This window comes from Ahaetulla prasina, chromosome 10 (assembly GCF_028640845.1).
Source record: "Ahaetulla prasina isolate Xishuangbanna chromosome 10, ASM2864084v1, whole genome shotgun sequence".
Taxonomy (NCBI): Eukaryota; Metazoa; Chordata; class Lepidosauria; order Squamata; family Colubridae; genus Ahaetulla; species Ahaetulla prasina.
This window is the reverse complement of record NC_080548.1, coordinates 29946270-29961129: the sequence shown is the minus strand read 5'-3', so window position 1 is coordinate 29961129 and position 14860 is coordinate 29946270. Positions and strand designations below refer to the sequence as shown.

The window sequence follows — 14860 nt, the reverse complement described above, 5'->3', positions numbered from 1 at the left end:
TCTCTCTTGTTTTTACATCGTGGATTCTGTCTGAGGCGCCTTGATGGTAAATGGTGGGATTTCTCGAAAGGAAAATCTTAAGTTCTCACAGCTGCTGGAGGACTGGTTCATGTGGGCGAGCAGTTCTTCTCCATCCCCTCATTCTTCGTCGTCTTTGGGAGCTGGCCAGTCCAAGAAGACTGGCAGAAGACTTTTTGACTATTTGACGCAAGGGCGACTTGCCTCAATCTCTAGCCAAAGTGACTTTTGGCTGGAGTTTCCCCAAAACTCAGTTGGTGCTGAGAAAGGCTGAGGGCCACTCCAAGGGAGAACTTTGTCAATGAGCGAGGAACAAGACGTAACTCTTTTCTTTGCTGGTGGTTCTTTAAATGGTTGTTCTGCTTTATTCTGGTGGTCAGACCCAAGAAATTTGGCGTGGGGAGAAAAAACAACAACAGGACATTATTGTCCTTGTATCTTCAGTGGAGGAAGCATCTCAAACAGATGTTGGAAAATAACACGCAAGGCAGTAAGAGCTGAGTTGCAGGGGGAAGATTTACGTCCCTCTCGTTTTAAGAGTTTGCTTCTGCTTCCCGTTTGGAACTCCTGACAAATAGAGGAATTTACAAGGCTGAAGTTCATAAGAGGAAATGGGGGCTCCAGAAAGGCTTTGCAGGGCCCACAAATGCTCTTGGCCTGAGCGATGTGTCTTTAATCTTTAATATTCAAACCATGTCATGCTACTTCAAACCTGCCAGTCGGAAGTTTCTTCTGCTGAGATAAAATCAGCCCACCTGTTTAACTTCCCGTTCAGATCATCTTCTCTCTTTTGACTTGTTTCAGCGCATCTTCCTTCATGGTGAGTTAAGATAACCGCCACATGCGGGGTCAATATTTGGAAATTTTGGGCCACGGGAAGGAATTTTAAAATGTGGCTGTAAAAGGAATGACTGTATATAGATGTTGCAGGATTAGAGGCTGATCCAGAATTGTGAGCTGGGATGGGCAATGAGGCTTACGGGTAGACAGTTGATGACAACAAAAATATGAATACCTTCAGTTGCAAAAATAAAAATAAAAAAAATTGCCTGAATATTAATAGTCTAAAGACTTTGCCTGAAATTCTTTTTTTTTTGGGGGGGGGGGGCTCTTGGTGTCATCAGATAAAAGTAGATTTATCTTGCCTGCAGAAGTTGTGAATGCTCCAACACTGGAAATTTTTAAGAAAATGTTGGCTAACCATTTGTCTGAAATGGTGTAGAGTTTCCTGCCTGGGCAGGGGGTTGGACTAGAAGACCTCCAAGGTCCCTTCCAATTCTGTTATTATGAAACTAGATGTGCTTGGTTCTAAGGAAGAAGGACGAACTAAATAAATTTAGTTTTAGTTTGAACAAACTATAATCTGTTCGTTTATAATCAGCTATACATTTAGTTTTACTTTATGAATGTATAAATTTGCTGAATCGGTCAATAATGCAACTTGAGAAATTTGTCTGAAGTGTTTCCTGTACCTTTAGAGATAAACCCAGTGTAGATTAGTCTTAGATTTTTAAGACTCGTTACCTCCTATCCGTAGTGGCAGGTCACAATTGGACTATTATTGTTATGTATTTATGAAAGGAGCAACGGGTGGAAACTAATCAAGGACAGAAGCAACCTGAAACTAAGGGAAAATTTCCTGACAGTGAGAACAATTAACCAGTGGAACTACTTGCCACCAGAAGTTGTGGCTACTCCAACACTGGAGGTTTTTCAGAAGAGACTGGACAGCCATTTGTCTGAAATAGTACAGGGTCTCCTGCCCGAGCAGAGGGTTGGACTAGAAGACCTCCAAGGTCCCTTCTGACTCTGTTATTCTGGAGCGTCTTAAGCACAGAATACAATACTAATGGAATGGATAATGCAGAAGAAAATATTTGGGTAATAAAATATGTATAATAAGAAACAATTTTTATTTGGGGTTGCCACAAAGAAGAGGGAGTCGGGCTGTTCTCTAAAGCCCCTGAAGGCAGGACAAGAAGCAATGGGTGGAAACTGATCAAAGAAAGAAGCAACTTAGAACTAAGGAGAAATTTCCTGACAGTGAGAACAATTAATAAGTGGAACGACTTGCCTGCAGAAGTTGTGAATGCTCCAACACTGGAAATTTTTAAGAAAATGTTGGATAACCATCTGACTGAGATGGTGTAGGGTTTCCTGCCTGGGCAGGGGGTTGGACTAGAAGGCCTCCAAGGTCCCTTCCAACTCTGTTGTTATATTATATATTATATATTAATTCTTCAGCGTAGGAATTATGTAGGAGACTGATACTATATTCTCCCTGGATCTCTGGTGTAAAACTTTTAGTCTGTTCAATGAGCTTACCAGTCATTAGCATTTGCTTCAGCTTTCCTTTAACTTTCCCATCTTTTTAAGCCTAACAAACCAGAAACTCTTATTATTATTATTATTATCCCCCCCAATAATTTATTTATTTATTTATTATTAATAAATAAATTTATTATTAATAAATCTTAATAATAAGATAAGATACACTTTATTGTCATTTTCCTGTACACACAGTGGCGAGCGGCGTAGCAGTCTAATGGTGAAGATCTTTGCCTGCCACTTGGAAGGTTGAGACTTCAATCCTAAGTAGCAGCACATTTTTTCCCTCTCTCCTAGGGCCCAAAGAGAAAATATCTGCTGGAAACTCCACAAAGGTGTCAGGAAGGGCATCCAGCCAGTAAACGCTCAGCTCCATCCAGTCACCCCAAACTCTAAGTCTGAATTAAGGAATTTCAGGGCCTTAAAAAGGGGAATTCTGTATACAATATAATTTGTATTTTATTTATTACGTTTGTAGACTGCCCATCCTTTTTTTTTTTTTTGAGTGACTCTGGGGCAGGGTGAGGGATAATGTTGCATGCTGGATGGGGAATTCTGGGAGTTGAAGTCCACATATCTGAAAAGCAGCCAAGGTTGAGAACCGGCAAGCAACGTGAATATACTTGCAAGATTTATAGGGCAGAGAGACCGCAAAATTGCATCATCCCAACCACCGATAATAAAGAAAGAGGATCATAAAACAAAATATTATCAGGCAGCTGGCTAAATAATCCCGTGTTTTGGATTGCAACAGGGCTGCCCAAACAAGCCTCACGGAGAAATTTTTTTTTATTATTTAATTTTGTCATAACAGTATACATAAACATTGTCATAAGTAAAAAAACATACCACGAAGAAAATATATATATATATATATATATATATATATATATATATATATATATATATATATATATATAAGTAAAGAATATGCATTAGCTATATTAATAGGACAGGAACGGTAGGCACTTTTGTGCTCTTATGCATGCCCCTTATAGTCCTTTTAGGAATGGGGTGAGGTCAATAGTAGACAGTTTTTGGTTGAAGTTTTTGGGATTTTGAATAGAGACTATGGAGTCCGGTAATGAGTTCCAAGCATTAACAACTCTGTTGCAGAAGTCATATTTTCTGCAATCAAGAAAATTGAAGTCATGTATTTCAGTTGAAGTCATGTACACATCTTAAAATGGCTGAGATTGAGAAATTCGGTACTAAAGAGATTAAATCTAATCTTCCGTTGCCCCTCTGGAATTTTTATCTTTCTCTCTTTTTTTCTTTTTTCAAAAGACATGCGAAATCAGATCCATCAAAAGCTAGATAATAAACTGCAGGCATTTTTTTTTTAATCTGTGTGCCTGGATGTATATCTCAGCAGGCAGATTTTGGGGGTGGGGAGGGGCATTTGAAGCCATAATTATCTTGGGTTAGGTTTCAGGGAGAAATGGGGGAGCTTTATCTCTATATCCATAAAGCCGCCTTCCTATTGAAAAGTCTAGATAACAAGACCTCTGACCTATCTCCTTGCTTTAAATATTAAACTGACTTGGTTTTGATTAGAGATTAGAGATTAGAGCTGCTTTGAAAATGATGGGCCATCTGCAATTCCCCCAGAAGGTTGCAATACTGCAGACTTTTTCTGTTGACAAATAGATTTTATTAAAACACAAAGCAACTTTTACGAGCTGCTTGTTATCGCTAATAAGGCCAGCTGCTCTCACAGAAGTTGATGTAAATGTGTTAGTCTTTGAGAACTATATGCAACCAAATTTTCATTTTAATGTAGGCCAATTAGTGTACATTCAAAGTGACAAGATCCCGCTTGGGTGGGGGGGCTGGATTAGATGACCTGTAAGGTCCCTTCCAACTGTTAATCTGTTAAGCCACAATAAAGTTATTCTATTCTATTCTATTCTATTCTATTCTATTCTATTATTTTCTATTTTCTATTTTCTATTCTATTCTATTCTATTCTTTCTATATTCTATATTCTACTCTATTCTATTCTTTCTATATTTTATTCTATTTTCTATATTCTATATTCTATTCTATTCTTTCTATATTCTATTCTTCTTTTCTGTTCTGTTCTGTTCTATTCTATTCTTATTTTCTCTAGTCAGCAAGAAAGGTGCTATCTGACTATGGTTAAATTTTGGGGGTTTTTTTGCAGCGTAAAAGTGTAATAAACATTTTGTTGTTTCTAACCACACTAAAGTAACAGAAGAAACATATTTTTGTTGTCTCTAACCACGCTATGCATTGAGATGCTGTTCGTGAAAGTTGATGCTTTTTCATTTTTTTTTTTTTAACTGAATGGTTAAAATTTCTTGCAGACTGGTTTTGATTTTTGGTTACCGTAGATTAACACAGCCCAAAATGTCCTTTAAAATACGTACAGGTAGTCCTCGGTTTACGACCACAAGCAAGCCCAAGATTTATGTCGCTAAGCGAGACAGATGTTAAGTGAATTTTGACCCAGTTTATAATCTTTCTTGCCACTGTTGTTCAGTGAATCATGGTAGTTGTTAAGTCAATAACACGGTCCTTAAGTGAACCTGGTTTCCCCATTGACTTCGCTTGTCGATCACATGACCCTGGGACACTGCAACCGTCATAAATATGAGTCAATTGCCAACTGTCTGAATTTTGATCATGTGACCATGGGGCTGCTGCAACGGTCATAAGTGTGAAAAACGGTCATAAGTCGCTTTTTTCGGTGCCGCTATAACTTCGAATTGTTGTAAATCAAGGACTATTTTGCATCTTTTATTTTACCTGTAGGGGGAAGTAGCGCTTATGATGTGGGAGGAATGGAGCTGTCAGCATTTTCTCATTCATGCCAGCAAATTCTTGATTAATTGTAATTGTAAAGCTATTTGAAAACAAAAACCGGTACACCAAAATTTGCAAATATTTTGGTGCTCATTTCTCTAACGTCTCTGTGCTTGTAAGGGAAGGCAGTTTAGGCACCTCTCTAATATAATGCACGTTCATATATTTTCAAATAAACAGATGCATTTTGCACGTAGCCATCTTGAATAGGTTTCCAGGTTTAAAATTCTGGTAAATGTTAATACAAAATATTTTATGATCAGACTTAGAAACCTGGCACCTTACGCATAGAGCGACTCTAGTTGGTGTGCAATTAAAAATATAGAGAATTATGCCTATAGCACGCTAGGTTTCAGTTCAATCTTGCCATGAAAATAAAGACTCAAAACTAAATTAATTTATCCCTAATCCCAATGAGGTTTTGGACCTCAGATCCTATGCATGTAGAGCCAGTAATTTTCTCCTGAGTGATCACTCCTGGAGAAGACCAAATTAATTCGGTCTCTAAAATAAATCTAGCTGTTGGATTGGATTTTGGAAAACAAGCTTCTACATCTCCCCAGACAGAACTTGTGAATCTATTTACCTTCCTAATAGCAGCATGTTGACTGCTTGATTAGGTGCTGATGGGACTTTATTCTGTGGTTAGAAACCCACCCATTCTTAACTCCAGAAATATACGAATTTGGGGTTGGTTTTCTTTAATCGGCTGTGTTTTGTTTGTAAAAATTGTTTTTGTTCTGTTTGTAAAATCCGATGGCATTCAAACTGCCCTTAACCAATGGCTCACCTGATACTTCACTGTAATAAGAGTAATATTAAAAGACGATTTCAAAAGGGAATTCCATTGGAAGAAAAGGCGAAGTGGAGGGACAGGGAGGAAAAAAAAGATGCCATTAAAAAAAAAAGAAAGATTTAATTAAAAAGAGCAAGATAAACAACAGGTAAAGCTCTTTAAAAGAACTCATAAAACCCTTGAAAAGGAGTGTGGGTTCATTTGTTGTTGTTAGTTGCGAAGTCATGTCGGACACATCGCAACCCCATGGACAACGTTCCTCCAGGTCTTCCTGTCCTCTACCGTCTTCTGGAGTCCATTGAAGCTCCCGCCGACTGCTTCAGGGACTCCATCCAGCCACCTCGTTCTCTGCCGTCCCCTTCTTCTTTTGCCCTCCATCTTTCCCAGCATTAGGCTCTTCTCCAGGGAGTCTTTCCTCCTCATTAAGTATTTGAGTTTCATCTTCAGGATCTGGCCTTCTAAAGAGCAGTCAAGGTTGATCTCCTCCCAGGACTGACCGGTTGGGTCGCCTTGCAGTCCAAGGGACTCGCAGGAGTCCCTTGGATCTATCTATCTATCTATCTATCTATCTATCTATCTATCTATCTATCTATCTATCTATCTATCTATCTATCTATCTATCTATCTTTGTTGTTGTTGTTAGTTGCGAAGTTGTTTCCAACCCATCGCAACTCCATGGACCACATTCCTCCAAGCCTTCCTGTCCTCTACCATCCTCTGGAGTCCATTTAAACTCATGCCTACTTCTTCAATTACTCCATCCAGCCACCTCGTTCTCTGTCGTCCCTTTCTTCTTTTGCCCTCCATCGTTCCCAGCATTAGGCTCTTCTCCAGGGAGTCCTTCCTTCTCATTAGGTGGCCAAAGTATTTCAGTTTCCTCTTCAGGATCTGACCTTCTAAAGAGCAGTCAGGGTTGATGTCCTCTTGGACTGACCGGCTGGGTCGCCTTGCAGTCCAAGGGACTCACAGAGTTCAAAGGCCTCAATTCTTTGGCACTCAGCCTTCCTTATGATGGTCCAACTTTCACAGCCATACATTGCAACTGGGAAAACCATCGCCTCGACTATACACACTTTTGTTATACACACACACACACACACACATGGACCCACAATTAGGTGTGTTTGTGGTTTCCAGGAATGGATGACACTTAAACATACGACCGTAAAATGAGCAGCCATGTGGAAATGTAAGAGAAGAGCTTCTCGTAGCCGAACGAGAAAAAGCAGAAACTCTGCCCATGCATGTAAACGTCTGCAAATCCAGGAATTTCCCCTCGTGGCTAGACAACTGCCTGATAGCGCAAAACATCTCTAGCACCATCTTCAAGTTCTCTGAAAAGTGTCTCCTAAGTCTCCGGTCTTCTCTGGGCACATTCATAACACAAAAAACCTCCGTTTCGCAGGTTGGGTGTAATGTGACAACCTTAACAAAAATTTTAAAAAAACCAAAAACCCAAACCTGCCAACCTTTTCCAGAAAGAGTAGAACTGTTTAGAAATGAAATTCGAAATGGTGATCACTTTCTTCTTCTTCTTCTTCTTCTTCTTCTTCTTCTTCTTCTTCTTCTTCTTCTTCTTCTTCTTCTTCTTCTTCTTCTTCTTCTTCTTCTTCTTCTTCTTCTTCTCCTCCTCCTTCTTCTTCTTCTTCTCCTTCTTTTTCCCCTCCTCCTCCTCCTCCTCCTCCTCCCCCTCCTCCTCCTCCTCTTCCGCCTCCTCTCTTCTCCCTTCTCCTCCTCCTCCCTCTTCTCCTTCTTTCTTCTTCTTCTCTTCCTCCTCCTCTTCCTCCTCCTTCCTCTTCCTCCTCTTCTTCCTCTTCCTCTTCCTCCTTCTCCTCATCTCCTTCTCCTCTTCCTCCTCCCTCCTTCCTCTCCTCCTTCCCTCTTCTCCTCCTCCTCTCCTCCTCCTCCTCTTCCTCCTCCCTCCTCCCAGTTCTCCTTCCCTTTCCTCCTCCTCCTCCTCCTCCTCCTCTCCCCAGAGATGTCTACATGGTGGCAGAATGACAACAGGGGTCTAGCCAGCAACCGAGGAGCCATGGAGATGTGTGAATTCCAGAACATATTTCATTTTAATTTTTCCAGCTGTATTGAGTCAAAAAGTCAAGGTGGTAGCCACTGCCCTATGACCAAAAGTCCCCTCCTGTTTGATACATGCAAAAAAAGGCCTTCAATCATGTGAGTGACAGCTGCGTGGGAGATGTTTTACGTCCCACACAAAACCAAATGCAATATGTCAGCTCTTTCATCCAGCGAAACCTTGGCCATTTGTGTAGAGAAAGCTAAGCAGCTACCTCGCCTTCACTTGGCTAAGAGACCCCCCAATGTACTTACAGTATATCCTATGCACTTATATTCATATAATTCCTAGAAGTGACGTATGGTCTCAAAGAAGACTCTTCGCACCAGTCCATGCACGTTGGCTGGAGAATTCTGGAAGTCCACACATCTTAAAGTTGCTCAGGTTGAGAAACGACGCTTCTAACCTTAAATTTCTGATTCAGAAAGCAAAGATTTTTTTTGGTCTACTCCGTTCCTAGAAGATGCATACAGCATGAGTGTCACCCCGCAATTTCCTTGCAAAATTTGGAAAGGCCAAGGGACCTTAAATAGAATAGAATAGAATAGAATAGAATAGAATAGAATAGAATAGAATAGAATAGAATAGAATAACAAAAGTTGGAAAGGACCTTGACGGTCTTCTAGTCTTCAAGGTCCCATTTTGAATAGAATAGAATAAAATAGAATAGAACAGAACAGAACAGAACAGAACAGAACAGAATAGAATTTTTTATTGGCCAAGTGTGATTGGACACACAAGGAATTTGTCTTTGGTGCATATGCTCCCAGTGTACATAATATAAAAGATACGTTCATCAAGAATCCTAAGGTACAACACTTAATGATAGTCATAGGGTACAAATAAGCAATCAGAAAACAATATCAATATAAATCGTAAGGATACAAGCCACAAAGTTACAGCACTACAGTCATAAGTGGAAGGAGACGGGAACGATGAGAAGATTAATAGTAGTGCAGATTTAGTGAATAGTTTGACAGTGTTGAGGGAATTATTTGTTTAGCAGAGTGATGGCGTTTGGGGAAAAACTGTTCTTGTGTCTAACTGTTCTGGTGTTGCAGTGCTCCATAGCGTCGTTTCGAGGGTAGGAGTTGAAACAGTTTATGTCCAGGATGCGAGGGGTCTGTAAATATTTTCACAGCCCTCTTCTTGATTCGTGCAGTATACAGGTCCTCAATGGAAGGCAGGTTGGTAGTAATTATTTTTTCTGCAGTTCTAATTATTCTCTGAAGTCTGTGTCTGTCTTGTTGGGTTGCAGAACCAAACCAGACAGTTATGGAGGTGCAGATGACAGACTCAATCGTTCCTCTGTAGAACTGGCTCAGCAGCTCCTTGGGCATTTCTCCTTTTCTAAATGTGCTCTCCAAGGGAATCAAATTATCTCACGTCACAATGTACCTTGATGCTAAAGCTCACATCCTTCAACAAACCCCCCCCTCCCCTCAAGAATCTTCTGCTAAGAAATCGAGAAATTAAAAATCAAATGCTCCTTTCAGGAATAGAAACTGTCTGTGCAATTGAGACGAGGCTCAGGGGAAATGTGTTTTCTCTCCACACATGGCTGGTGGGTACCTTTCGGATTGGCTTTTTTTTTTTTTTTGCGGCTTCTTTTTGAGCGAAAGCACTGTGGCTTTCTTCAAAGATTTGAGAATTTCATCACCAATACTCTGCAAACCTCAGCTGGAAATTTCTCTTGACAGCATGCCCCATTTGAGGGTGGGGGGAGAAACAAATCTGCACATCAACAAAGTATTTGTAGTAATGGGCACCCTAGCAAAGTTTTTGTCTGAGAGTTGGTTGTGTAGGGAGGGGCAGCAAAGGGGGAAAAGACCCTGGGACTTGCTCCCCAAACTGCTGTTAAAAGCAGACCATCCTGGTTTGCACCATGAGGTCGTACAGTCTTCAGCTGATCAATGACGGAGTAGAGAGGACTTAGTGTTGGATTTCTCAAACTTGGCGACTTTTAAGATGTGTGGACTACAAGTCCCAGAATTCCCCAGCCACCCATGACACAGAGAGAGAGAGAGAGAGAGAGAGAGACAGACAGACAGACAGAGACAGAGAGACAGAGAGAGACAGTGAAAGAGAGAGACAGAGAGACAAAGGGAGAGAGAGAGAGAGGGAGTGGAGAGAGACAGAGAGACAGAGAGACAGAGAGAGAGACGGAGAGAGAGAGAGAGACAGAGACTGTTGTGACTCCAGCCCCTGAACCTGGCCCCATGCCTGAAAAAGGGCCGGTAAGGCTTACCTCAGGAGCATCGATTCTTTTGGCTCGGCTCCAGGAGCCAGAACCAGACCAGTCGGAGGACATAATGAGGCCGTCATCCCCTGATTCCTCCCTTCCCCAGGCTACGCCTTCAGACCCAGCTGATAATAATAATCAAGCTTGGCTTGACCCGCGCTTCAGAAGAGAGGCGGCGTCATCACCACAGGATATATAAGGAGCTTTGGGACCACAGGATATATAAGGAGCTTTGGGACTGCTCTCACTCCACGGGAAGCAAAGTTTAGCTGAACCATTTCAAAAAGAGCTGAAAGTCTTGCTACGTGAATCATTTGTTTGAACTTTGGCAGGCAGCTGCAGATTTCTCTGCCAGGACTGATAAGAGCCGTGAATCCACTGGCTGAAGGCCAGCTCATGGGTCTGAAGTGGGGAAGGAGATAGAACAGAGACAGAGAGAGACAGTGAGACAGAGAGACAGAGAGAGAGACAGGGAGACAGGGAGAGGACAGAGAGAGAGAGAGAGAGACAGACAGAGGGAGAGGGAGAGGGAGAGAACAGAGAGAGAGAGAGAGACAGAGACAGAGACAGAGAGAAAGAGAGAGACAGAGAGACAGAGGGAGACAGAGTGACAGAGACAGAGAAAGACAGAGACAGGGAGACAGAGGGAGAGAGAGAGACAGAAGGAGAGAGAGAGAGACAGAGGGAGAGGACAGAGACAGACAGAGACAGAGGGAGACAGAGGGAGAGGACAGAGAGAGAGAGACACACAGACAGACAGAGACAGAGAGAGACAGAGATGGAGAGACAGAGGGAGAGACAGAGACAGAGGGAGAGAGACAGAGGGAGAGAGAGAGAGAGAGAGAAAGAGAGATACCTGTTTCCCACAGAAAAGAAAACACCAGGAGCCACAAAAGCTGGGTAAGCGTGGCTGGGGGGGTCGTGTGATTGGGTGGGAGTGAGTGACATCGAGTAGGCCACACCCACCCAGGTTTTGTGGTTCCCAGTAATTTCTTTTCTGTGGGAAACGGGTCCAAATAGCACTTTGAGTGTTTAAGGTTGCAGACCCCTGGGCTGGGGAATTCTGGGAGTCCACACATCTTAAAGTCGGCAAATTTGAGAAACACAGGTGTAGATTAAGATTCTTACGCTAACAGATTAAGAATATTTATACCAATCCATTATCTTAACGGATGTAGTTATACTAAGAATATAAATCCATTATACTAATGGCGTTAAACTCCACAAATGCTAGCTAGGGAATTGTGGGAGTTGAAGTCCACATATCTTAAAGAGGCTAATGTTTGAAAAACATGGGTGTAGCTTAAGGTTCAGATTACATTATTAAACCATTATACTAATGGTTTAACTAGTTATTAAAGTTATACTAATAGTAGTTATACTAGTAGTCTAACTCTATAATATTAATGGAGTTGAACTCCACCGATAATCTTCTGCCACATTTCCTCCTTCTTTCAGGCTGATCATATCATCTCTTACAGTGAAGAATCGATGGACTTCTACAATTACAGCTATTACGACTGTTGCTTAGCCGAGCCGTGCAATTTTAACCCCTACGAGGAGTTTTCCGAGAGGTTTCTGCCTCCATTCTACGCCCTGATTTTCCTCCTGGGTCTCGGAGGCAACCTGATGGTCATCGCTGTCTTGCTCCTGGACCGAGTCTCCTTATTCGGGAACGACATCTTCGTCTTCAACTTGGCCATCGCGGACATTCTCCTGGTGGTGACCCTCCCCTTCTGGGCTGCCCAGGCCGTGCTCGGTTGGATCTTCAAGGACTTCTTCTGCAAGGTCATCGGCAGCATCCTGAAGATCAACTTCTACGCCAGCATCCTCTTCCTCATATGCATCAGTTTCGAGCGGTACCTCTCCATCGTCTACGTCATCCGGATGTACAACAGGAATAAGCGCTTCCTCATCATCTACACCACCTTGCTGGTTTGGCTCGTCTGCTTCCTGCTGGCGGTGCCCGACTTCATGTACCTGACGGCCGAGTTCGACAGCCGCCAGAACGCCACTTCCTGCGTTCTTGTCTTCCCGCAGCATAGCAGAAAGACATGGAACATCGCCCTCATCATCATCAACCAAGTGGTGGCTTTCTTGTTCCCTATGATAGCCATGGTCTACTGCTACGTCCACATCATCCTCACCCTCCGGCGCTCCAAGGGCTTCCAAAAACACAAGGCCCTCAAGGTAATCTTGGCCGTGGTGGTGGCCTTCTTCCTTTGCTGGTCACCTTACCACTTGGTGCAGTTCATCACCACGTTGCACCAGCTGGACCTCCTGGTGATAGATTGCCAGTGGGGGGACAACCTGGACATCGCCAGTATCGTCACCACCTGTTTGGGCTTCTTTCATTGTTGCCTCAACCCGCTGCTCTACGCCTTCATCGGGATCAAGTTCCGGAACAAGCTCTTGACCGTGTTGAGGAGATTTGGCTGCATCAATCAGAACTACTGGAACAGGCATTTCAGGCCGTCCAGTCAACCGAGAGATTCGAGTTGGTCCGAAAGCACAGACTGCTCATACACCACCTTCTAGAACAGCCTGTGGCCGTAAGGACGCCATTGCTATCCCAGAATTCTCTCTTCTCTTGCTCAGGAACCTGGCGCTCTGTTGGTATACGCTAGTCCTCAATTTAACAACTATTTGTTTGGCGGGGCCATTCAAAGTTACCACAACACTGAAAAAAATGACCAGTTCTCATACTTAACGACCGTTGCACCATCCCCACAGTCGTGTGATTAAAATTTGAGCGCTTGGAAAATATACAATTACTTACTGAGATATAAAATGGAGGAGGAGGTAGTTAACAGGTAGTTATGGCCCACATAAACTATGATGATGTGGGCCCAAAATTTCGGCTATAATATTGAATTGGAGAAATGGGAGAAACTTTGGGGAAAACAAACTTGGGGAAAACATTTGGCCAATAAAATTCTATTCTATTCTATTCTAACAACTATAAATTGACAAAATCTGTAGCCTGTAAGGAAAATATGTATAAAACGTTCTACAAATAGCATCTTCCACCAGTGGGATTGGCTAGAACAGCGGTTCTCAACCTGTGGGTCGCGACCCCGTTGGGGGTCGAATGACGATTTGCCAGGGGTCCCCTAAGACCATCGGAAATATGGGAAGTATAGTTGCGAGTCGAAGAATCGCGCTCCAACGGTTGACTCCACAAGCCAGTTGCAGGCTCTTCAAATCGCTAGTCGAATTCGGCTTCAGGCGCGATGAATTAAAAAAGAGAGAAATCTTTGCTCTGATGTCTCCCTCTCAAGCCAGCTGCAATCACTCCCAATCGCTAGCCTAATCTGGCTTCAGGCGCAATAAACTTAATAGAGGAGGAGTCTCCGCTTTAATGCCTCCGTCCTCAAGGCAATCGCAAGCAGTTCAGATCGCTAGCCAAGACGGCTTCAGGCGCGATAAATTCAAAACGAAATTAATTTTACGGTTGGGGTCGCCACATCGTGGGGAATTGTATTAAAGGGGTCGCAGCACTATAAAAGTTGAGAACCACTGGGCTAGAATATTCCCGAATACATCACCAGACTGCTGGAAATGCACACAAAATCAGGGAACATATGTGATGAACATGTCCAAAAGCAAAACAATATTGGAACAGAATAAGTAAACGGCTCAAAGAGATAACCAAACAGCAAATAGATATGCAACCGGAATTATTTTCATTAGGAATATTTACAGGGAATTATGATTAAAAAAAACCCCCACAATATTTAATTTTACATATTACCACAGCAGCAAGAATAATGTACGCACAAAATTGGAAAAACAACAATATACCATCAGAAGAAAACGTAATAAGGAAAGTTCTAGAATGTGCAGAGATGGATAGACTTACGAAAGAAATAAAAGATAAAAGAGAAATAGGGGACTATATGGTATGGAATAATGGTATAAATGGTTAGAGGGTAGGTGTAAAAGGTTAAGGAAAGATTGAATGAAGAAGATCTAGGAGTTAGAAATTAGTAACAAATTTGTATACATGGAAACGACACATAATGAATGACTGTAATTTAGTATATGAATGTATTGTGACGTATAAAATACAATGGAACCACATGTATAGATAAAGATAAATTGAAGTAAGTGGGGAAAATGGATATATAATGGATGTATACTGATGTGGAAATGTAAAGAAGAAAATTGTCAAAAAAATTTTAAAAAACTTTTTAATAAAAATTATTTTTTAAAAAAATTTGGGCGCTTGATAACCGGCAGGTCCCCAGGGGTCCTGTGATTCCCCATTTGTGACCTTCCCAGTTGGTTTCTGACATGCAAAGTCAATGTGGGGAAAAGCTGGATTTGCTTAACAACCACGTGATCCGCTTAATGGCAATGATTCACTTAACAACCGGGGCAAAAACAGGATGGGAAAAATCAGGCGCGATTCACCGAACAACCGCCTTGCTTAGCAATAAAAGTTCTGATCTCAACAGTGGTCATACCCTGGAGGTGTATTAAGAAGAGACCGGGCAGCCATTTCTCTGAAGGGGTATCGGGTTTCCTGCCTGAGCAGAGGGTTGGACTAGAAGACCTCCAAGGTCCCTTC

General features: G+C 42.1%; 1 protein-coding gene across 1 annotated transcript; it reads left to right on the top strand.

The window, feature by feature from the left end:
• Positions 1–721: 721 nt before the first annotated feature.
• CXCR3 (C-X-C motif chemokine receptor 3) lies at positions 722–14358 on the top strand. The gene is made up of 2 exons (XM_058195697.1): positions 722–838; positions 11746–14358. Exons 1-2 carry the CDS (start codon positions 836–838, stop codon positions 12823–12825), a joined length of 1083 nt encoding a protein of 360 aa, XP_058051680.1. The 5' UTR covers positions 722–835; the 3' UTR covers positions 12826–14358.
• Positions 14359–14860: the final 502 nt, after the last annotated feature.